Below are 24,519 nucleotides of genomic sequence, written 5' to 3' on the forward strand. Positions count from 1 at the left end.
GACCGGGCAAGGATGTAATTACAGTGAGTTGTTGCAGTAATCTTGCTTTAATGCTCCCACTGATGCATGGAATCTATTAAAAGAGACAAACTAAAGACTAGAAAATCAGGGAGAAGCCAAAACGCTTCCCTATAAATGCCAGTTTTCCAGGTTTGAGCTGTCATAAAGCTCATTATTTTCCTTCAACAAGTACAGTAACCCATATCCGAGTCTTCTCACATGCACAAATATCACTAACAAAGTACCTTCATATAATAGCATGGTATATAAACATGGTAATCATACAGTACTGTGGTAAATGATAGATGGCTTGAAAAAGAAATATTGGTTTTAAATTTTTACAGTTGTAATGTAAAATAAAATATGTTTTCTTAAATATTTATTATTTCAGTGAAATATTACACAGGTGATTTTTTTGGTAATTTTTATATTTTATGTAATAATAATTGTTATTAATTATTTACTAACTAACTATTTACTATTTATTATTAATAATTTTTGTTTTTTTATTTTATTTTTTACTTAATACTAATTATTATTAAATTGTTTAATAATTATTATTAATATTAATATTAATAACCGTATTGATAGAATCATACCATTTTGGCCAAATTGTTCAGTCCTAAGCACAGCAAACCTTGATTTTGTCTTTTTTTTTTTCAAATCACATTTTAAATCGCAATCAAATTTTTTCATCAGAAAAATTGCCTTTAACAGCCCATAATGTTACTTTATGCAGCCCATAACTTGACTATGGTACTGCCACATTTTTAAAACCTAGTGAGCTACCTTGCTGTCTGCTATGTATCCTACATAAAATGGAACATCATGTTTTGGAATGTGTCTGTTTTGGAATGCTCTAAATAGGCAGCATTTAAATTGTGACTTTTTTTAACAATACTTCTCAGTATATATATAATATATGCATTATATTATATATTATATATAAATGTAAAACAATACTCATTAGTTCCTTCATCTTAGTTTTCAACCCTCAATGCATTCTGGGATTGCCAAAGGACGCATGCAATGTTGGCTTAATAATTGCTCAAAGAAGGTATCTTTTGGAACAGACTTCATGTCTGGAAGGTTCTTATGATGCGGCCCACGTATGCAGCTTGCTAGGTTTTGGAAAAGAGCCCTAGACTTCTGATGACCTCCCATATTCTTCAATTGTTCTTACATCAAACAGTTTATAATTACCACATCCTAATCTGCATTTTGGATTTCATAAATTACGTGGTCGATTTATGAATCTTCTTAAAAGCCCTAACAAATCAGTTTTAAGACATTTGTGAGGATATCTTCAGAAATTGATCACATGAGAAAGTTCTATATTTCAGTACATAAGACTTTGAGTCCAATTACATAAATGCTTGTTTCCCCAAACAGCGATTTTTGAAGTATTTTTTTTTTTTTTTTTAATTAGTCACTTTTTTCCTCCAAGGAGTAAGGTCTGAGTAAACTCACATCTGTTTCATATATTGCACACAATTCATTATCCAAAACAATGGTTCAGTGTTTTCATTTTAGCAGGTTCATGCTCAGTTTCATAATTGCTTGTTGACTAACTATAAACATTATTTAATTTAGGCTATTATAAAAAATATTATAATAATAGTAGTACTTGCACATCGAATACATCCTTTATGGCATTCAGTGTGACACTACACCCTGCCAGACATTAACGTCTAAAAAGCTTTTTAAGTTTGATATCTATCAAGACTTTATATGAGATAATTTGAGTATCAAAGATGTGACAACTTGCCCCGGTGTCTCCTATAGCATAACATGCACGCACGCACACGGAGACAATCAGAGCAGCTGGTGAGGTCGTAGGTTCAAACCCCATAAGCTTTGATGAACTATCCACCATTGCTCCTGAACTGCTTCATGAATCATGAACTACAGCCATTCGCCTTTGATCAAGACAGTTAACCTCAGGTCCTTCTAACAGGATTCAATCTGTAAAAAGTGACCTGAAGATACTGAATGTGACTAATTAGTAAATGTACAGCCTACATTGCGCTGCGAGTCCGTGCGCTCCGGTCACCGGTCACCAGTGCGCGCGGCGCGGCGCGGCTCCATCTGTCAGAGATTCAGCCGAAGCGAAAGCAAAAGATGTATTTCCCAAATGTATCCACATGAAACGCGTCCAACCTGCACACATCAGCGAGCATCTGTTCTTTTCCTCTGCACATGTCTATGGACGCACCATACGTGCCATACTTGAATACCCAGACATTAAGCGCATGTTTCCGCTTTAATAAGTTTGATTACGCAGATAATATATAGATGATTGTTGCCTATTACATGCAACCTGCCGCTTACAAAAAACACCAGATCTTACCTAAAGGAGGCTGATTTTAAATGACAGCTGGAGAGTCTTGTGTCTTGTGTTGGTGAAGGTCTGAGAGACAGAGGAGCGCGTACTGCTCTCTCGCGCGCGCTCTCTCTCTATCTCACGCATCACTATACAGCGATGAGACCTGCGCGCGCACACTTCAAATTAAATTAAGCTTAAATTGAGAACTGAGAGTATATAGGGCAGGCATTTCCAGAACGCAGAACTTAAAGGGCATATTGCAGGTTTGAGACTCCAGTGAGTCGATGTATAGAAAAATACTGTAAGAACTAGATTTTCTTTCAAATATACTTTAAAATACGCTATTAAGGCTTCTGGAGTCGTTTTTGTGAGAGAATTTTACTTCTTACTTTACTATCTGAAACGCGCCAAAACCGAAAGTGACGCATCAAAATATGGAGAGCGGTCCATTTAAACCACAGGAAAACAATGGATATCAGACAGTTCTGACGCTGAGGAAATGTTAAATGTGTATTTACACTCGTATGACGGACCACAGATAAAATGATGAGCATGCTATGCAGCCAAGAGAGCAGGACAGGCCAGGATTAGACAGAACAACGGTCAGAGAAGACAAATTGAGTTGATGTGAGGAGAACAGGGCAGGTGTTTGGTGAGAGATCAGTGTTAGCTTACAGATATGAATGAATGATGCATTTATATAGCGCCTTATTGTGTATTGCTGTACACCCAAAGCGCTTTACAATCATGTGGGGGGGTCTCTCCTTAACCACCACCAGTGTGCAGCATCCACTTGGATGATGCGACGGCAGCCACACTACAACGGCGCCAGTGCGCTCACCACACACCAGCTACAGGTGGAGAGGAGAGAGTGATAGAGCCAATCAAGTGTATGGGGATTATTAGGATGCCATGATAGACAAGGGCCAGTAGAGGGAATTTGGCCAGGACACCCCTACTCTTTTACGAGAAGTACCATGGGATTTTTAATGACCACAGAGAGTCAGGACCTCGGTTTAACATCTCATCCGAAAGACAGTGCTTTTTGACAGTATAGTGTCCCCATCACTATACTGGGGTGTTAGGACCCACACAGGCCACAGGGTGAGCACCCCCTGCTGGCCTCACTAACACCTCTTCCAACAGCAACCTAGTTTTCACAGGAGGTCTCCCATCCAGGTACTGACCAGGCTCAACCCTGCTTAGCTTCAGTGGGCAACCGGTCTTGGGCTGCAGGTTGATATGGCTGTGGTATACACATGTTAGCTAATGTAATCAGGCAATAGCAATGCTAGTATTGATACTACCAGTAATAGAAACTAATAAACGTTGATCAGGCGTGTCACACTCGTTAATACCCGACACTAATGTTATGTTATCACCACAGGAGAGAGAGATAAACACGTTTTTGATTCATAGGTGCTTGTGTGGGAAATGTGAGGCCATGGTCACAGCTGAGGAAAGTCAGTGCTGCAGGAAGTTAGATACGTTACATACTGGGTCTTAGTGGAGAATGTGACCCCCACACTTGATGTGCAGTGTCTGACTCTACACCCAGGCTTTGAGGCTTGCTGTCTGAACCCATATGTGCTACAGACAGGGACGGATTAACGCACGGGCCTACTGGGCACCTGCCCAGGGAACTGGACCAGAGGAGGGCCCAGCCGAAATACCCCTACTCCCAGAACGCGATTTCAACCGTGCCCCCTCAGATTTTTGAGGCAAGTGGATTTTGAATGCAGCATCCAAAAGACAAAAAAAAAAAAAAATAGCCGAATAATTTTTTTTATATTTAATAAACAATCACACTGGTGTGATTAGATAATTCAGTGCGGCACATCATCAACTGCTAAATTAAAATCTGCGTTCGCTCAACTTCGCTGGCTGGCAGCCAAAGACTAGAGCCCTGCACGGGCCTCAAATTTAGGCCCTAGGCCGGTCCACGTCCGACAGCTTATCAGAATAACCGACCCGAGTCTTTTTTTCCCCCTTCTCCCAAAACAGTTTATACTACTGTGTCGGCTATTAAAATAGTTCAGTTTTCTATGTAATGGCAAAATGATTATATTTTGTTTCGTTTTTTTATTAAGTTAATTTAGTGAAACGTTTGGAGCATTTTTGTTCGTTAAATATAGTAATAAGTACTTAGTTTATGTTTTTTAAAGTAACGACCAAGCGGCATACAGTGAGCTGATCATAGCCTATGTTTGATCAATTTAGCCTCCTATAGATATACTAAAACAGTTCAAGTATATAACAATGTTTAAACGTTAAACCTGTGCTATAATAATAATGTGCGCACTCACAATATCAACAAAACGTGCTTTTATAAAACAAAGAAAACAAACATGATGCGCTTTCTGCCGTCTTGAACAGGAGCGCTTCACAAAAATGAACCGAAGCTGAGCGAATACATGCCTCACAGACTTGATAAATATATCTATAGAAAGCTTTAAATTATCACTTAACAAAATAAAAAAATTCAAAACAAAAACTCTTTTATTATAATCTTAATCATAATCAATAAAACCTCTGCATCATGATCCGTCCCTGGCTACAGATAGCCTTTATGAAGTTATTATTATGCAAGTTAACTCTATTTAGGTCATACCTAAGTAACACTTTTTGATGCCATTGGTATAACACAATCAATAATGACAGCTTACAGACAAGTTGTCCGCTGGGCTTATGGTGCATGTGTTGTGTCAGACATTAGAAGATAGTTTACAGAGGAAGGAGGACTTTATAAAGGTTTTGAATGGCCCCATTTTGTTCACAATCAATAAAAAATAAATCACAATCAAGCAGATCTGCATTTATGGTTAATTCAATTCAGTTTTATTTATACAGCACTAAATCATAAATATTATTTCATAGCACTGTTAATACCCAACTCAAAACATGTAGATGTACCAAACATATACTACCAAAAGAAATACCATCTGACCCATTTAAAAACATTTAACAATCTTTCAGTCTGGGTATCCCACTAATGTGTTGTTAAAGTGTGTTAAATGGTGAAGGCTGTGCTAGATATACACCAGCAGCCTCATCATGTAGATCCTCTGACTGGAGGGATCTGGCGAGAGGAGCAGGTGTAGTGGACATGACAGTGCTGTGTTCTCCTGCAGTATTCCTCTCTCAGACTGATGCATGCTGGGAGAAGCAAATACAAGTTTAGATCACATTCACTGCTGGCCATGCTTTTCCACTTGTCCTCCATCACATCTGCGTCTCCATCAGGAGTGGAAGCTGTGGTCTAGTAGAAGTGATTCATAACAGCTGGCCTCCTCTGCTTCAGATCTTCACTCTCATCTCCCAAAGCCTTAAAAACACACAACATGACAAAACAAATTACCAATTAGCTGTGCAAACAATGTCACTAAGCTGTCACTAGACTTGATGGTAATAATATTAGCAAAATTAGGTTAACTTACCAGTTATGCCTTCTCATACGGCGGCCAAACACAGGCGGTCCAGGACCCGGTGAAGGTGCTGTGTGCACCGAGCCTCACTATATTCTTGCTTCAGCATCTAAACTCATATCGCCTGGATGATAATCCTCCGGTGTAAAGTGATCGTTAAGTTACCCAGCACCGCAGTGTTTGAAGCAGGTGCATTAGTGAAGTCCATTCTCTTCAGCTGCACTAACGCACCGAGGCCCGGAAGATACCGTTATATACCGATATTGTTGACTGTAGGCTATTTAAAATGTATTAAGTGTCAATAGCCTATATTCAGTCGTTCAAAATTGCTAAATAAATAAATAAAGTTTGCAACACTGGCCGCCTGACCATGCAATATTCTGCTTATTACAAGGCTACTTGCCATGAATTCATGCATATTAAATATAGGTTTACAGAACGTATATTAGCTACAAAATAACCTACATTTAATATCATTATTAATTTTTGATTCTAACTAAATTTCTGTTTTTCTTTTTATTCAGCTCTCTGTACATCTCCGAAACATCAGTGGTGTTTAGTTTTCATACAAATCAAAATGTGCTGTCAAAAAGTAATACTTGAGTCCACATGCCATTATTCTAGTCAGAGGATAACCGTTAGATGGCGCCAATTAACTATTTAAACTTCTGACGTATTCCACGTTCTTTAACGTATTCTAGCATTTGCGCGGGAAACTTGGGAGATCGGTTTCCCGGATGGATGCACGTCGATTGTTTAGATTTTAGTTCAGTGATTGTGCAGATTGACAAAACCAGAACTAGGTATTCGGTGGAATATTGTGATCAAATTATACAATGGTCATATGTCAAAATATTTGAGCTATTATTCTGTTGGTTACAGTAAAATGTTCTGATAACTGCACAAACAGACAAACAGAGTCTGGCTTCCAGCAACTGAGGTAAGAATGGCAGAAAGACAATAAACCACTATCACGGTAATGCAAGACACGAAAATAATACACTGACTGAATCATATAAGAATACAACATAGCTATAGGATACTACAATATTTTATTGGACACGAGGAATAACTTTTTAAATATAAAACCATTTAAAGGTAGGTAATTCCTGCTTTCACCAACTTTGACCTGCTGGATGATAAAAACAATTCCACACTAGAGACCTGAATAATAAGGGTGGACTTGGCCCACTAAGCAACCACCCCAAACACCTTAGCAACTGCATAACAATGCCCTGGCAACCACCCACAAATTGCGGTGAGGGTACTGTAAAGCACCACTCACATGTTTTTGAGGAAATGTCTATTACTCATCCACAAATGACCTGCATGCAACAGTGTTTTTAACACAAAAACACATTTATTCCCGTAGAAGAACCGAAATGGATACAAATCTATAATCATTCGTTTTAATTTTGCCCTTTTTCTTAAGTTTTACTACCTTGAAATTTAGTCTATGAAATGCTTAGATTTACAAACACACAATTTAGGATCTTTTGTATACCACAGCAACATAAAATCACATTCTTATCATAATTATTGTTCCACAAATTACATGCATGTAATGTTCACTGAATCAATTTCAACAGTAATTTAAACACAAGGAAATTTTTATTCTAATATCTACTTACAGATGTAATGCAGCATAAATGTTTAATGTTTCACATGCATGCTGCTCTGTTTTGTTGAGGTTTTATAGCCTTAAAGTTTAAATTCTGATATTAACACTCAGATTTACACAGGCTGTACTACCTTAACATAAAATCACAGCCTAATTATCATTATTGTTCCACAGTTTACCCGTCCGTAATGCTCATTGAATAATTTTCAACAGTAGCTTAATTTAAACATGAGAAAGTTTGTTCTATTTGGAGATTTTATAGGGCTATAAATGTTTAATATTTTGCTTGCATATTCTTGATGTTGCTCTTTTTCTGTTTAGCCAAAATTGAAGCGTAATTGCCTTTTAATTGCCCTGAAGTTTATAGTCTGTCAGAGGATATTGCTTGGGAGTTTCAATGCAGTATATCAAGAACCTTATGCGGAAAAGTTTCCAGTATCGCCTAATAATCTACTTGTAATCCTCTATATATACATAATGATGAATGTGTGCCATGTAAACTGTGACCTGGGTTCGTAAATGGGTTCCCACATGACCCACAATACATTGCTGTCAGCTCATTTCCCTGTGAGTGTAATTTCAGCAGGGATCCAGCTCCAATCTGTTTATTTCTACCGTATACACAATGACTGGGAGAATATTTGCCTCGTGCGCAGCCCCAATAACTGGAGAAGATGAATGCGTGGCATAGTACTTTCATACCTGCGAGTCTGTGTGTGCGTTCATTACAACGCCCCAGTTTAGCTGCCTCCTCTCCTCTGCCGTTGATGGTATCTTATTGTTACCAGGTGGCTGCCAGTGACAGGAGTGTTGAAAAACTGCTGACAATAAGCCACGGCTCAAAGGAAAACGCAAAAAAGGAGGACATGCGAGCAATGTGGTTCATCCTCGCGAAGGCGTAGGGGGTGAGGAAACCGTGTTAGAAGGGAAAGGAACGAGATCCCCGGGGAAACGTTCCAGAGAGTTCCTGTGCTTTAGATGATGGTTCATAAACTACCATCATCCTCGAGGGCCTGGGGAGCCCAAGCTGAAATACTTCAGAAGTGCCAATAAATGAAAAAGTGAGAATTAGAGGAAAGTTTGGCGAGCCGAGGGGTGTAATGGAGACCGATGGACCATGAGAAAGAAACCCCCCTGAGGAAGAAGTGAGGTCTCGTGTGAAAGATCTCTGTCATTCACACTGAGAGGGTTTTGTCGTACTAAACAGCTGTGGAAAATGAGCACTCATTGATTTCATGCATATGGCACCCACGCATGTAAACACACACATACACTGAAGACTCCGTCACTACAACACAGCCATCCTGTAACAAAGCCACGGGGAATAAAGCGTTCTAATTTTGGAATTTCTCTCATTTAATGCCGTGTATTACAGACGATTGCATGCATCAAGTGATTATCTCTGCATCACGACACCAAGACCATTTTTCCCCAAGAATCCGAGAAGAGTTATTTGATCTGCTGTAAAACAGCATTCCCTTGAGCGCAGATGTGACACGAGATTTTAGTGTAAAACAGAAAGAACAAGGCTACAGATGGACTGCAGTGTGTCTGGTGAACATGCTGTTACTTAAGCAAAAATCTGCAGGCGTGCAGTGTGAATATCATCTTTTAGGATAGGCACGGATCTGTTTATTACTGTACTGCCTCCTGTAATTGAGATTAATGCAGTTCAGTGGGCAGAACAGGAAAGATGCCAACATTTTAATCCATTTTCAATAGCAGAGAAATAGAAAACTTCTGATTCTGCGTACAACTACAAACTGATGTGCTCTTAACCTTCCTGCAACACATACAAATAGATTGCTTTTTGAATTAGTTGGTTATGTAGACAGATTTGCTGCTAATCCTCAAGGGACAAGCAGCTGTTTTCCTCCTTTTTTTCTAACACAATTGTGCCCTCTAGTGACACTGTCTTGAAAATATAGCATAACACAAAATGGATGCATATGGTCATTATTAACAACAAGTCTCAGAATAATGTTACAATCCAGATTGGTGAAACTGGTTAACGTTACAAATGGTACGAATCATCCTTTCACAACTAAGTGCTGTAACTAAATCAATATCAACTAAAATAACATTTAAAAATAATAATAAAAACATTAATGTAACTTCAAAAATGTAACCTAAAAACTATATAACTAAACAAATGTGAGTCATACCCCTGTATATTTCATAATGTGAAATATACCAAAAAGCATGGAAGTGCTATAGCCTCTGTTATTTAATTTATCAGTAATCTACTAACCATGTAGTACAAAGATTTAAGGTGTATGTTGTTGGATAATGTTTAAAATAATTTATAATTGTTTAAATAAGCCGATTTCTGACTCTTGTATGAGTTGATGAACCTACTATACTTTTTTTTTTAAAGGCTTCTTGTTTTTCTTAAGCACCGAACACTATAATGATGTGAAAATACTTAGATAACAAAACTTTTTATGCTGGTCTCAAGATGATGTGAATCATTTAGATAATGTTTCTGAGCAACTTCAACGCTAAACGCTCAGTATTTTCATTTTTTAAGGTCCTGCGCAAGTTTTGCGCAGAGTGGATGCGCACGAACACAACAGCGGTCTTATTATCACAGAGGAGCCGTAAAAACATTATTGTGTTCATCTGTGTCGGGCGAATTCTAACGTTACCGATCAATTTTAGTCAATAAACGAACAATGAGTGATCATCCGGTGACTAGCAGATGAGCCAAATCTGATCGGCGCTGAAAGAAAGAGGCGAAATTTCGACTATTTTGTCAGGTGAGTGAACTGAAAGACATTCAGACAAGACGCAGCAAAATCACCAAATATATGAATGTTTATTCAAGTAACCCAACGGATGGTGAAACTATGTGATTTTACATGTTTGTAGTTTATAAATCGGTCATTTGAAACGGTTTCAGGGCTGTATTTTAATATGAAATGAGGCTGTTTTGCTGTGTTTTGGTGCGGGGTGTTGTCTTGTTTACAGGCCTCAGTCTGATCTATCAATGATCTGATCTCAACATCAGCTTAAATCTCATTCATTCATTCAGATCATTTATTAATATGATACCTACACGTGTAAATAGGTAGATTTCTGCAAATCTTGTTTGAGTTATTGCTGGATTTGGGCCTGTAGTGCAATATAAAACATTTTGTTAGTTTAACCGCTCAATGTAACCCAGTTTGTTTAATCCAAATATGTAGCTATATTTATCATGAGATTATATATTTATATATTAATATTGTGTTATTAAAAATAATTAAATTTTCAGTCTATCTGACCTTTTTAGCTGTTGTTGATGTAACATTTTAATTTTATTGTTTAATATTATTTTATTATTATTCTGTAGGTTTAAACTATTTAAAATGTTTTAGTGTAACGTTTCATAAATATGTACATATAAGTGATTATGGCTAATATTTATTTAAACAGTTTAATATGAATGACGTATTCATGTTAAAATTATTTTACAAATATTATTCCTAATTTTTCAGTCTGTATGATTTTTTTTGTAAGTAGATGTAGCATTTTTTATTGATTTTAAGTTCGATAAATATACATTTTTAATTGTATTATTTAAAAACAATTATTGTAAATTTGATGGTTCCAACCAGTCAGTCATTTTAGTTTAACCTTTGTTAATAAATATAACTGATTCTTTATAGCTGGTATTCATTTAAATGTTTGCACAAATATATATTTTATTACTGTTATTTGTTATTTATTATAACAGTGTGTTTAACCAAACCTAACCTAACATAAAAGTAATGTCTGATATCCTAGTATATTCTGTACCAGCATCATAAAATGTCCCGTAAATGGTTTGGTTGTAAAGGATTTGGGTCATGATATATTTAGATCATTTCTGCATCTGATTTGGGACGGTTGCCATTATGAGCATACACAGGTTGTCCTATCAAGCCAGACAGTTATGTTGGAGTCAGTTTTATAAATCTGTAATGGTAAACAAAGATTTGAGTGTAAATTAAGAAATCTTGTCAAGAAAACAACATAGTATAGTTCTTCCTCTCATTCGTTATTCTTCTGGTTTCAATGAATGTGCTTTCAAATATTAACAGCTCTTTTTATTTTATGTGTTGCACAAGACTTGGGTTTTATATTGACAGATAATACATAAATGGCACTCTTTCTTGTAAAAGTGGAGTAATACTTATCAGATGTGAGACTGGATATGCTAGAGCTTTAATCAAACAGAGCAACAATGAACAAAGAACTCAAGCTAGCGCTGTTTACTCATGACTTTTGTCGACTTGGGCAACATAGTTTGGTAAACAGTGCCCTGTTTGTTACGTCTGCTTACATACTGCTGATGTTAGCTTGTGTGGGCAGCGCATTTCTCTAAACTTGTTTTTCCAATGCGTCTTTTCTTGTGAAATCATATTATTTTTATTTTCTTCACAGCATGGCTAGTTGCGGCGAGGTTAATCTTTCCGTGGACTCCCTGACTTCAGGCAAGAAGGTGAGTGGGGAGTCTGTGACGGAGGGAAGTCCGTCCCCTTCGTCTCCTTCGCTGCCCATTCCAGAGTGTGCAATCTGCCTGCAGAGCTGCGTCCACCCCGTATGCCTGCCATGCCACCATATTTTCTGCTTCCTGTGCGTGAAAGGAGCTTCCTGGCACAGCAAACGCTGCGCCCTGTGTAGAGGAGAAGTGCCTGAGGACTTCCTGGAGCGTCCCACTTTGCTCTCGCCCGAGGAGCTGAAGGCTTCGGCGACGGGTGGACGCGGGACAGGGACTGGTGGCCACGCCTGGTACTATGAGGGGCGTAACGGATGGTGGCAGTATGACGAGCGGACAAGCCGAGAGCTAGAGGATGCGTTCAACAAGGGCAAGAAGACCGCTGAGATGCTGATCGCTGGCTTCCTGTACGTGGCCGACTTGGAGAACATGGTGCAGTACAGGAGGAACGAACACGGACGCAGAAGGAGGATGAAGAGGGACGTGGTGGACATCCCTAAGAAAGGTGTGGCCGGATTAAGACTCGATCCAGATCCCAATCCCAGTCCCGCATCGGGATCAGGAACTGTTCCCGTTGCAGCTCCCGCAGTTGCGGATTTAAACGGAACGGTAGATGGTGCCACAGCGGAGCGAGAGAGTTCGGCGGATGGAGCGGACACTGGAGTCAGCGGAGGACGTCCTCAAGGCGTCTTTGCTTCTGCTCCCGTAAGGCCGCCAACTGTTTTGGGCGGTCACCTGACCAGTCCTGCTTCCTCCGGCGATATTCCGCTTGTACAGGCACTCTCCCAACTCAATATGAGCCCCGGCGAGCAAGAAACGGAAGAGGAAGATGCAGACGACGAAGACAATTCGGCCGCTCCAGATGCCTCGGGGTACGAATCTGAGTCTGGCACGAGCGAGGATGAAGATGAGCAGGCTGGGGACGAAGGTGAAGACGAGCACACAGAAGGCTCCCAGGGTAGGCATAGACTGCATCAGTTGGACAGACCGTCCCCTGGTGGTGGCCCGGCGCATAGCGGCAATCGCTCTGGGTGCCCCGACGGTCAGTGCACCGTTACGAAGGTCTGACCGCAGCACAACTACAGAACTCCTACCCAACCACAACCGCTGGGTGTTTCTAACCAATCTCTGAAATGCAAAAAATGAAACAAATGAACCATTCAAATCAATGAAACGTGGTCTTGGATTAGGGTGAAGGCTTGGGGCGGATGGTTTTAGTGTAAGAATAGTGCTTGTCTTTCTCTTTCAGTCTTAGAGGACTGTACCAGGGCTGTACTCTTTAATGGAAATTACAGGCAAAACTACAATAAACTTGCTTTTATCATGCCTAGAATACTGTAAATTGGTCCAACCATTACACTTTCATTTGCATCATGCATTTAAAAATAAATATACACAATAAAACTACTTTTCACCCTGAAATTAAAAGAAGAGTATAAAGTATATTTTGCACAAGCCCGGTTTAAGCCTTTTGTGACATTTTAAGATTTTAGTTTTTATAACAATTACGCACATTTCATGCTAAACTCTCATTACTCTAATGCATTTGTTTTATTAGTTATTATTCTCCGTGCTGATTTTCATTTGATTCTTATTACTGTGCTGCAGAAAATTATCTAAAAGTTGTATTTATTATTATTGCATTGAGAATTTGCTTAATTGTACACAATTTCACAATACAAAGAAATCTTAATGATGAACGGTACAGGCTTCACCTTTATGTATTTAAAAAAATATTATTATTTTTTTTTTCTCTCTTTTGATTTTAGGGTGAAATATGACCCAAACATGTTAGATTTCATTACATCTAGAATGGCTCAACACCATTATCCATTGGTTATGGAGTCATACAGTAATTATGTGCTGTGGTGTAATGAAGTTCATAAAAATATGCCATATCAGCTTTTACCCTGAGGCTTCTGCAATGCCATTAGAAAATAATTGGAACCGTATGCACTGTTTTAATAATGAAAAAATAAAATTGGAAATTGTAGGAAACCCATATACATTGCATCTTTACTAGTTAATTTTTTGAATATCGCAATTGTGCTGTAGATCAAAATGCCTGGCTTTATATTTTGCCAACAGTATTTTCATGGAAATGCAGAACATTTTGCTATGCACCACCTGGTACAGAGCCTTCTAGATCTGCAGCAAGTGGTAAGAAAGCTTTGTGTTTTTTGGTGAAATGACAAGCATTAGATGCAAAACCAGCATAATTCAAAATGCAAAACCTATCGAGAAAATAATTTATTGTAGTTTTGCCAAGGATTCCTCTTTAACACGCTCTAGTCATTAGAAAACATTCAGTCATCTTACATTTACTACTTCTAGTGATTCATGATGAGGTTTAAAACTCTTTAACGGCTTGTGTGTGCATTTGCGTTTATTTTAAACAACTTGTCTTTATTCTTCTGTCTCTTGGTGTGCTTTATCTGTTTCTTGGATTTGCATGTGTTGCTGTGAGCGAGGATGGAACCCTGGACTATGGCGCTTTGAACTCTGGGAAAGGCGAGTCTTATCAGATATTGTAATTTGTAGTTTTAAAGTAGTCCTCAGACTGCAGCACACCGAGTGAGTGAGTGGTTTTCAAGCATAGATGTCCGAGTTGAAGTTTTTTGAAATTTTAATGTTCTTTTCAACTCTGCTAATTCTCATCTCCATTTGTTCAGGTTCTTTGTCAACAGAGCAAAATGTAAACTAAAATCAAGACTAACTTCTTTTTGGTGTATTTTTGTTTTAACTGTGTTGTTTTGTTACCAGGTTTAGCTGAGAAATAAAGTGTTGTCTGTTACCTGTCTGAGATCAAACTGTCTTCATGTATATTTTTCAGGTTAAGGTTTACTTTACCTTAAGAAATGTTGATTGTGTTGCATTTTTTCCTACTAATATTATGCGTATTCTAAACATGCTAAAACTGGAATTAGCCACCAAAGCTCAGTTTCAGAAATCAGCAACACTATCAGAACTTCAAAGTTGTTTCATTACAGCTGAAAGAACTGATTTGCAGATGTAAAAACTCTGAATACCTTTTGTTCTTATAAAGTTTGAACCAGAGGTGCTATTAAAATATCTGTAGTTGGAATAGTTCCTGAATAATGCTCACTCACTTTTCTTTCTTTTTTTAATGAACTAATTAAAATCTTGTGCACCCTGACTTCCAGAAACTGTTCAAAGCCAGCTGATTGGAGTTGAGATTTTTGAGAAAGGTCTTGCCGTTTTTATGCATATTGAAGGTGATCTACAGTCTGTGCTGGGTAAGATTTACGCAAAGACTTTAGACTGAAGTTTTATCATTCCAATATTGTGTCTTAAGATGAAAGGTATGGCCATAAACTTACTGATACTTATGTATGTGAAAAATATCTTGCTATCATAAAATAAGTGACTTGTTTTTAAAAAGTCATTTTGTTAAAGGAAAAGTTCACTTAAAAATGAAAATTGCTTTAAATTTGCGTGGCGGGGTGGTGATGGCGCAGTGGATAAGACACATGCCTTTGGTGTGAGAGACCCGGGTTCGAATCCACTGTGAGACACCAATGCGTCCCTGAGCAAGACACTTAACCCCTAGTTGCTCCAGAGGCGACCTCTGACATGTATAGCAATTGTAAGTCGCTTTGGATAAAAGCGTCAGCTAAATGAATAAATGTAAATTTACTAACGTGGCTCAGATTATTCAAGATATAGATGAGATTTTCTTCATCGGAACAGATTTGAAATTTAGCATTGCATCACTTGCTGACCAGTAGATTCTCTGCAGTGAATGGTAAAGTACTAGTACATAATCTATAGTAACGCTTCCTCCATTGAAAAAGTACATTCCCTGTTATCTTCTCACATCAGAATTATTGGGATGTTTTTATCAGCTGTTTGGACTCCCATTCTGACGGCACCCATTCACTGCAGAGCATCCATTGGTGATAAAGTGATTTAATCCTTAAATTTCTCCAAATCTGTTCCAGTGAAAAAATAAACTCATCCACATCTTGGATAACCTGAGATTAAGTAAATTTTCAGCAGATTTTCATTTTGGGCAAACTATTCTTGTAAATTGGGTTACATAATGTTAACAGGAGTACAAGTTTCAGGATCACAAGTTTCAGACCGAACTCTATAACTCAACAGTGGTTTTACAATTTTACTGTCCACTTTTGAAGAGATTTTGGTGCTTTTAGACCATTTTTGTTTGCTTTGGGGTGCTCTGTGCTAATTTGCTCCTAAAAAAAGTGTAATACATGCATTTAAAATTGAAATATGTCTACTTATGATAGTTAAATGGACCAAAATATTAATGATTTTTCCTATGCTGTACAGATATCTGTTCCATTCAGTATTCTCCAGAATGAGCCTGTCCCTTCTCCCAATATGGTCAATTGGCTATGCTAGATAAATACATCCAGACAGGTCAGAACATTTGTACTTAATATTCTCAATGCCCTAATGTGTTCTTTAAGTGTGCACTAGTATAAACTAGATTATCCTAGAAATATAACAGGCATGGACTAAACACCACTAAATAAAAAGAGTCCACTTAGAATTTCTTTGGGTTTTCAAACCAGTTCAAATGTGTGTAAATGACACAATAGGACATCATGCTATTTGTGTATGCATGACTGTCTGTACAGTATGGATAAGTGGGATTGTGACAAATATAGTGACATAGAATATAGCCATGACAGTCTCAGTGATCAGTATTATGGCGAGGATTTCGTTCTAGTCTTCAGACACAGTGGAGTCCGAGGTGCATGAACCTAGGCGTCTCCCAGGACAGACCCCTGCAGCGCTCCAGTAAACTCGTTAAACTCTGTCCGTGGTGACCTAATGACACACCCTTCCTCTTGTCCACCAGACAGACATCCGTCATTGCATCTCGATCCCACCACTACAGGGGGGATGGAATGATGGATCTACAGTAGCATCTCGCTCCTTGAATAGCAAAGGGAATGTTTGTATAGTCGCTGTTCACCTTCATAGCTTCAACCAAACTTGGCAGCATGAAATTTCAGGACGAGCTTTGGGCCTTTATGGTCTTTCTTTGGGGATCGAACATGTATTTATTGTGCATGTGGATGTGGGTGTGTATTTAAGGACAATGTCCCGTCTCTGGCTGACGGTATTTAGCAAGCATGTTGGCTCAGTGTCTGAGATGATCTCATTCGGTAATGTCTGTGTAATCATTAATAACTTTCATATGACACCTCACTGCGCTGATGACATCTCAGCTCATTTTCTGCTGTGCTCTGGTCACGGCGCCGGCAAGTATGCATGGGTCATTCCCCTGGATCAGATCACAGTCTGCTTTTTACCAGTCAACGGCTTTAAAGTCATGATATCCAGGGTATAAGGCTGTCTACACTTTAAAAAGTTGTAGGAACTGCTGGTAAATTTCACAAATAATTACAAGAAACAGCAAGTAACGCATTGAATGCAATGTAAAACTGAAATGGTGTTTTCTTGTAAAACAATGTTTTATTTTTAACTTCAAAAAAAGTTTTTGAAACTTTTGAAAAAAAAACATTATGTAAAATTCCTAGCCATCAAAAAGTTTTTTCTGGTGTTTAGATGTCTGAAGTATACTATACTTTTTTTTTCATCTTAAAGGTGTGTATCATCACCAAACAGAATTCCCCAGCAGTTTTCCTGACTGCCATTGGTTGGACAAACAGGTAATGCTTCCCTAAATTTGTAATATTGAGTGTTATTGTGTTGGGCTCATTTGGATGTTCAAAATACAGTTCCACGTGTTTCCTTTGTTGTCTGATTTTTATAATGAGTTGGTTTTTCATAGTTTTCGGTATTTTGCTGCACATTTAAGCATGAGTACTTTTACACAATTTTGTTTAATGTGTAAGGTCATCTGAATTACCTAATCTCTCTCTCTCTCTCTCTCGCTTTTTTTTTTTTTTTTCTGGTCAAGAAAAGCTCATAAATAGTTCAAGCAAAAGCCGATTTATGCTTTTCGGTGGAATTATAGAATTTTAGTGCATGACCTTGATTTGTAGACCTTATCCTGTGCATGTTGTTACCTTATTGAAACCATTTATGTTTTGACATTGTAGTGTCTAGGTGGTTTTTCGCTTTATTGATCTCCATATAAAAATTGTTTGCATTTTTCTCCTCTCATTTTGTCATTATATAAACAAGAAAGAAAAATGCATCTTGTGTATCACTCTACACTACTGTTCAAAATTAAATAATACTTTTTAGTATTTAATTCTCTTAATTAATTTTGAACATTTTTAGCTTTTAACTTGGGCAGAAGATAAAAAAATAATAATAATGAACCAAAATATGACTATGAAAGAGTTTGCTACTGTAAGGGGGTTCTGGTTGCCTGTGCTGATATTACGCTGCTCTGAGGGACAGTATGGCGATCAGGTGATAATCTTCTCTTTGACAGCAGCTGTTGGTGGAGTTCACATTCCCAAGTCTCAGACTGACTGAGAGTGTGATTTTCTCACCCTCTTGAGTTGCTCTATTCTTCACTGTCTCTTTACATGTGCTCAGGCGCCTGATAAACGGGTCATGTATGCTTTCTCGCTCAATAAAACTTTAGCCTTATATTTAATGTCTTGTGATGTTTAGTGCTGATGTAAAAAAAATCATTACTACTATATCTACTGTAAACGGATAATTCACCTTAAAATAAAAATTTGGCCATTATTTACTCACCCTCAAATTGGTCCAAGCCTATATGATTTTCTTTCTTCTCTTGAGCACTAGAGAAGATATTTTGAAGAATGTGGGTAGCCAAACAGATTTTGTATCTGACATCTTATTTTGTGTTCATCAGAAGAAATAAATGATTACAGATTTGGAACAAGAAGTTAATAACATTCTCCCTAGAATCAATTGCACATAAAATATGATGCATGCTTAATCTGAACCACCATAGCAACAGCTGACAGTCTAAACCTATCAGAGGCTGACTGTCGATCTAATAATCCAGATGTCAGCACGGACGGCCATCAGGAGTGACTGTCAGATCTGTATTGTAAACGGCACTGAGCTATATCTGATGTGAGGACAGTTTTCTGGATATAACCATGCAATCAGCAACCTCTTTTAACCTGTCTGCGGTGTAGCACTAAATGGAAGTGTCTGGAACGCCTGTCATTAGAGGTGGAGAGGGTTTTTTTAACTGACAGCTGTCTCTCTCGACATTCAAGGCCGAGCTGTGTTTTTTTATTTATGTGCAATGCATGCAACCCTTGTTTACCTTCTAAAGCGGAGTTCACATGACTCTTTTATTGTGAAACGAAATGTTATATGGTTCAAAACAAGTCAAGCTCTATCGATAGCATGTGAAACTCATTTCTGGCCATCCCACAATTTATATAAACAGCATGACATTTTTATTTATTTGGTCAAAAATACAATAAAACTGTATTTAAGTTTAAAATGACTGCTTTCTATTTGAATATATTTTAAAATGCAATTCATTCCTGTGATGAAAGCTGAATTTTCAGCATAATTACTCCAGTTTTCAGTGTCACATGATCCTTCAGAAATCATTCAATTACTGTGCAGCATTTATTTTAAAGGAAAATATTTGGTAACATGAGTCAAATTTGACAGACCACTAATTTCTTGTCCTCTGTTTTTCATTCAAAGTCAGTGCATTTTCTTTCTCTTAATTCTCTTCCAAAATAATGAGTTTTAAACCGGATCAAAGGCAAATGATGACATTTACCTGCAATTTGGTGCTGATGTTGATGTAAATGGTAGCAGTGATTTGCATAAAAGATGGAAAGCCACTACGTGTCGATAGCAGAAAGTATTGATTGAAATGGCACCAATTTAACTGTAATTTACAAAATTTCACATGTGGTTATCTACTGTAGTAGCATCCTACATGCAACAGATGCTGTCATAAAAGCTTGTTTTGAACCTAACTTTATTAAGATGTAATGGTCATGAATGACTTCAAATGGCATGGCTCAAATGTGGATGTGAAAATGGTCTGATCCTAGATCTCATGGTTCTAGTTTGGCCCAATATGCAAGGAATGTGCAGAACATTGTCAGATAGTAATGGAGATAATGGCCTACAAGATTAATTTCCTAACCCAATGCCAAGTCATGCATAATTAGCCAGCTAACTGTCCGTCTCTCGTTAGTCTCCCAAACGCTCCCATTCCGGCCTGTCATCCTCTTGTGTCCCACAGACCTCATGTGGAGGTCTCAACATGGACTGTCTATCCACAGCTGTCAGTCAAACACAAACTTTCAAAAAAAAAAAAAGTTTGCTCTTCATATACTCTTTTGAACTTGCCTGCTGTGTTTGATCCATCTTGTATGTGGTCCATTGGTCTTTCCTTTCCACTGTTTAAACAAGTATCTCATTTCAAAGGGATGTTTTGTGACCTTTCTCTATTTTAGAAAACAGGACAGATATTCCCATGATCCCTCAAGACCTGGTATATCAGTCACAAGCAGTTGTCAATACCAACACCTTATCCTAAGTGCGTGGAAGGCTCAAAGGTCATGAGGTGTCCATGGTGCTTATCATTGCAAGTAAGTCGTAATCAGTGTTGTCACTTGATCTTTTTCCACCCTCTCTCTGAATCTTAGAATTAAATGGGTGATAATTGCTACTGTCCATGTAAGACTTTTATGCAGTTTCTCTTACTACAAAAGCAAGAACAGTACACCAATTTGGTGAGCATATTCCCACATCGAACAGCTTCTTCTTATAGTGTCTGTTGTACCTCCTGCGTATTAAAAAAAGTAAAGTAAAGTCGTGACGTATTGTCAAGTATGGTTACCCATACTCGAAATTGGTGCTCTGCGTTTAACCCATCCAAGTGCACACACACAGCAGTGAGTAGTGAACAAATGCACACACACACACACACACACACACACACACACCGTGAACACACACCCGGAGCATTAATCAGCCCTGAATAGGCAGACCAAGTTGTGGTGTGCAGTGTTGATGAGTAAATGTTGAAAGTCTTGTTCTCATGTCACAATAATAAAGAATTCAGAAAACAGGATTCAATTGATCTTGATGATCACATAAAAAAATAAAGAATTATTGACTTATTAAATGTTCCCATTCAGTAAAAATTATCTTCCATTTTCCTTAACATTAACATCATCTCTCTCTATAACACAGAAAAACTTTCTTTTTCACTCTCTGTTGTGTCTCTCTATTTTATTGGATGTCTATTTCAGTACTGAGGAGGGATATATGCCTGCTGTGTGAGTGTAAGTGTGAGCATACAGTATGTGTGTGACCTTAAACCGCAGGTCAGAGGGGGGCCTGGTATCAACGTGAGGTGCACACGTGCCCACGCCACAGTCATGCTATGTCCAGCCTGCACTAGCTATTCACTTCATTCTGTCATTTAGCCCACACACATAAAGCCCTGGACATGTTATTATCAACCATTATAGCAATTAATTACCCTCTGGAGCCTTGTGGCTCTAATTGGCATTTGCCAGCAGCAGCTGTGACTATCATGTGTTTTCGGATTGGGAATTACAACCAGCAGCTCTCAGATCAGTTAAAGTAAAATATTTTGATCTCAGAGCGTTATTTCTATTCTTATATATACTACATGTTCCATGCCTACAGAATGAATGCATACTAAATTTCACTGGGTTTAATGCAGTATTTGAAATATATTTGTTTAATTGTAATCATGCACATGACTGACTTCTCCCAGGTATTTTTCCCTTCTCAAGAGTTTTCACTCCACACTGGATTGAACAGAGGTGTAAAAGTGTCAGGTCAGTAATCTGAGACATGGATGGGGACATAATTGACTCGGGGTGTTTTTGGTGCTCTACTATGTGCTCTTGACATTCAGTCTTGGGGTTTTGTTACATAACAGAGCTCTTTCATGGAAGCATATAATATTTAACCCTGGACCAAATTATTGATTTTGTGGGTAAAGGAAAGTGCCTGTAATTCCCAGGTAACGTAATATGTAGTTTGCTTTTAAGTTTTATGAGTGCTGTTTAAGAGTATGAACAGTCTTAATTCTAATGCTAATGACTTTAAAGGGTGTTTATTCAAAAAATGAGTTTAGCATGAAATACAGTCCATACTTGAACACCAAGACTTCTAGCAGAACACAATTCATAAATTACAAGAACTTGTTGCATCCTAATAGTTGTCACTAAGAGTACTGTGTGAACCACCTTCTATAATCAGTTTTCTTTTTCAGTTAAAATTTTGTCATGGTGAACCGTTTGCTGAGTAAGTATATTATAGGTAACTCAGAATATTAATAGCATAGCCTGGAAACATCTTTCCATTCACTTCTGCATTAATCTGCATATTTATGTAGAGTGCATTACTGTCTTAATGTTCACAGACTTACACAAGTCATTATACATGGACTGAATGACGACTGTACTGCAAGTATATGGGTGATATTCACAAACTCGGTTATTCAACCACAGATCCCAAGAGGCTCACGTTGCTTTTTTTCAAAAAGCAGTGGATATACAGTTATATTGCACCTCTATAACATGTGGGTGAATCATTTTGCTTACCAGGAAATACCTTTGTAACATGTCCAGTTTTGAACTCTGAAAACAGCATTTAGGTTGATTTGACTTGTTTGAATTACTTTAAGACCACAGATATATCTACATGCAAGTATGTACAGTAAATGCAGATGTAGATTATTGGTCACTGCATGTGCATGTCCCAATTATACAAACTTAAATGCATTCAATGGGGGGCAATTTTATGAGGCAATAGAGCCACCTTAAAATATAAGTCGCTGTTTGTTTCAAAACCAGTGGAGGTGAGGAGTTGTAAATGTTCATCAAATTCTCACATCAAAACATGCTAGCTCCATCATGATGGAAGATCAATTGGATCAATTTGGAGAATTGATAGATGGATGCTTATGCCCCTCATGACAACAGTGAGAATGCAATATATAATTTGTTTTTCAGGATGCAACAACGGGAACTCAAACTTGCATAGCTAGAAACATTTGAGTTTGCTAACTTGGGAAGATTATGTTTTGGGCCTCTCTTGTATCTAATCATTATTAACTTATGAAAGTATAATAACTCTCTTTCTCTTATGTAATATGCTGCAGCAGGAGACACATGGCAAGACATCTGAAGGGCTCCTTACTGGTTGTCTTTCCTCTCTGACATCACAGGTGTGTTACTGGGCAACTCTTACACGTTCAAACGTTTCCCCGTACACTTCTACAACAGCAGGTGACACTGGCTGAGATGATCCAAGATCAGTGTTCACTTAGTGAGCTGTATATAGACAAGTTGTCGGTGTTCTGCTGTCCAGGATTAGACTTCAGTAATTCAGCAATTCCAGAGAGACGTCTTCATGACGTCATGGAGAATGCCCAGCTGCCCATTTAACCCTTTAGGCATTTATCATTCAAGTCATCAATGCTAAAGCATCACTATTGCTATTACTTCAGTACACAGATTGCCCCGGAATATTGTACGACTCTTTGGTCTGCAAGTACTTTGGTCCACCTTGCAAACACTGTATCCGGGAGTTTTGTTTGGGTAAGCACCACTCACACAAACTTCAGGTTTTCAAGGACCCAAGGGTGGTGGTTAAGGGGTTATGGCTCAGGGTAACCAGAAGGATGCTGGTTCAAATCCCACAAGTGAGCACAATGAGCACTCCGTATAGGCATTTAACCCCAGGTTACTCCAATAATAATAAATCCACGTGGCGTGCTATGAAGACCTCACATGAAAGTTGTGAACATCTATCTATATCTAAAGACCTCATTAAGATGCTGTTCCGTGCTTCCAGCGAGGTGTTATAGTGCAGGAAAGCCTTTATTACTCATTTACAGATTCAGAGATACCCCCTGAACATCACATGCCTCCCCCCTCAGTCCTCCACTGACACGTCTAAGATTTCTGGCACCAAAACAACGTCACGCTTCCTATTTCAGGCACAGGTGCAGCATTTCAGCAGCGGGTCGAGTAACTGTGAGAGCAGGACTGAGAGATAGTAAGGCATGGTAAGAGCAGGTTACATTAGGACTCTGAATGAGGAATAGGATGCTTCCTGATAGCTTTTAGTAACGTAGGGCAAGAGCAATGTTAATACTGCTTAACAAGGAGCTAATAAAAGAGAGGCCTTTTTACTATGTTGGCATGAAGCATCTTATACATTTGCTTTTGTTTTTTTCTTTTGTTTTTTTAGTGAAAGGAGAAGTGATGTAAGAAAATGTTTTACCCCGCACTGTTGTCACATTTTCAGGAAACTATAATATACTAAACTACTAAACTATAATTTTTGTATAGAACATTTGAGTGGTGCATGACCTTGGAGAAGTTTTAAATATGGTACTAGGATATTATAGGTGGTTGCTAGGTTGTTGCTATGTGGTTAATAAAGTTAGCAGCACATTGGTATTTAGTTGCTTACTGGCCAAAGTCAAAAGAACCCACTCTTAAAATCTGCATGAACCAGAAGTTGCTTCCGATTTTTAGTATGGTGACGTATTTCCAACTGAAACAGAATATTGAATAGAGGAATATTGAACCGTTAGCAAACTAACAGTTGAAGGGGCACGGTTCCGGTTGCTCCATAAGTCAATAGGTTTGTTGTCTGTTTTGTTTGTCCACCAGGTGAAAATTAGCTTGTCAGATTGTAAAGTAACAGCACAGTGAGCAGAAGTATTAGTGCTAACATTAGCAATCACCATTAAAAACAATAAACT

The 24,519-nt window shown here is 38.2% G+C and overlaps 1 protein-coding gene across 1 annotated transcript; it reads left to right on the top strand.

The window, feature by feature from the left end:
• Positions 1 to 9,922: 9,922 nt before the first annotated feature.
• LOC306859298 (E3 ubiquitin-protein ligase rnf146-like) lies at positions 9,923 to 14,641 on the top strand. The gene is made up of 2 exons (XM_079400271.1): positions 9,923 to 10,131; positions 11,780 to 14,641. The coding sequence occupies exon 2, from the start codon at positions 11,781 to 11,783 to the stop codon at positions 12,900 to 12,902; it is 1,122 nt and encodes a 373-aa protein (XP_079256397.1). The 5' UTR covers positions 9,923 to 10,131; position 11,780; the 3' UTR covers positions 12,903 to 14,641.
• Positions 14,642 to 24,519: the final 9,878 nt, after the last annotated feature.

Source organism: Barbus barbus (assembly GCF_936440315.1).
Source record: "Barbus barbus genome assembly, chromosome: 40".
In the NCBI taxonomy this organism is placed as follows: Eukaryota; Metazoa; Chordata; class Actinopteri; order Cypriniformes; family Cyprinidae; genus Barbus; species Barbus barbus.

What these genes read in the sequence shown, in the direction of transcription:
- LOC306859298 (XM_079400271.1), top strand. Translation starts at nt 11,781, where the DNA reads ATGGCTAGTTGCGGCGAGGTTAATCTTTCCGTGGACTCCCTGACTTCA.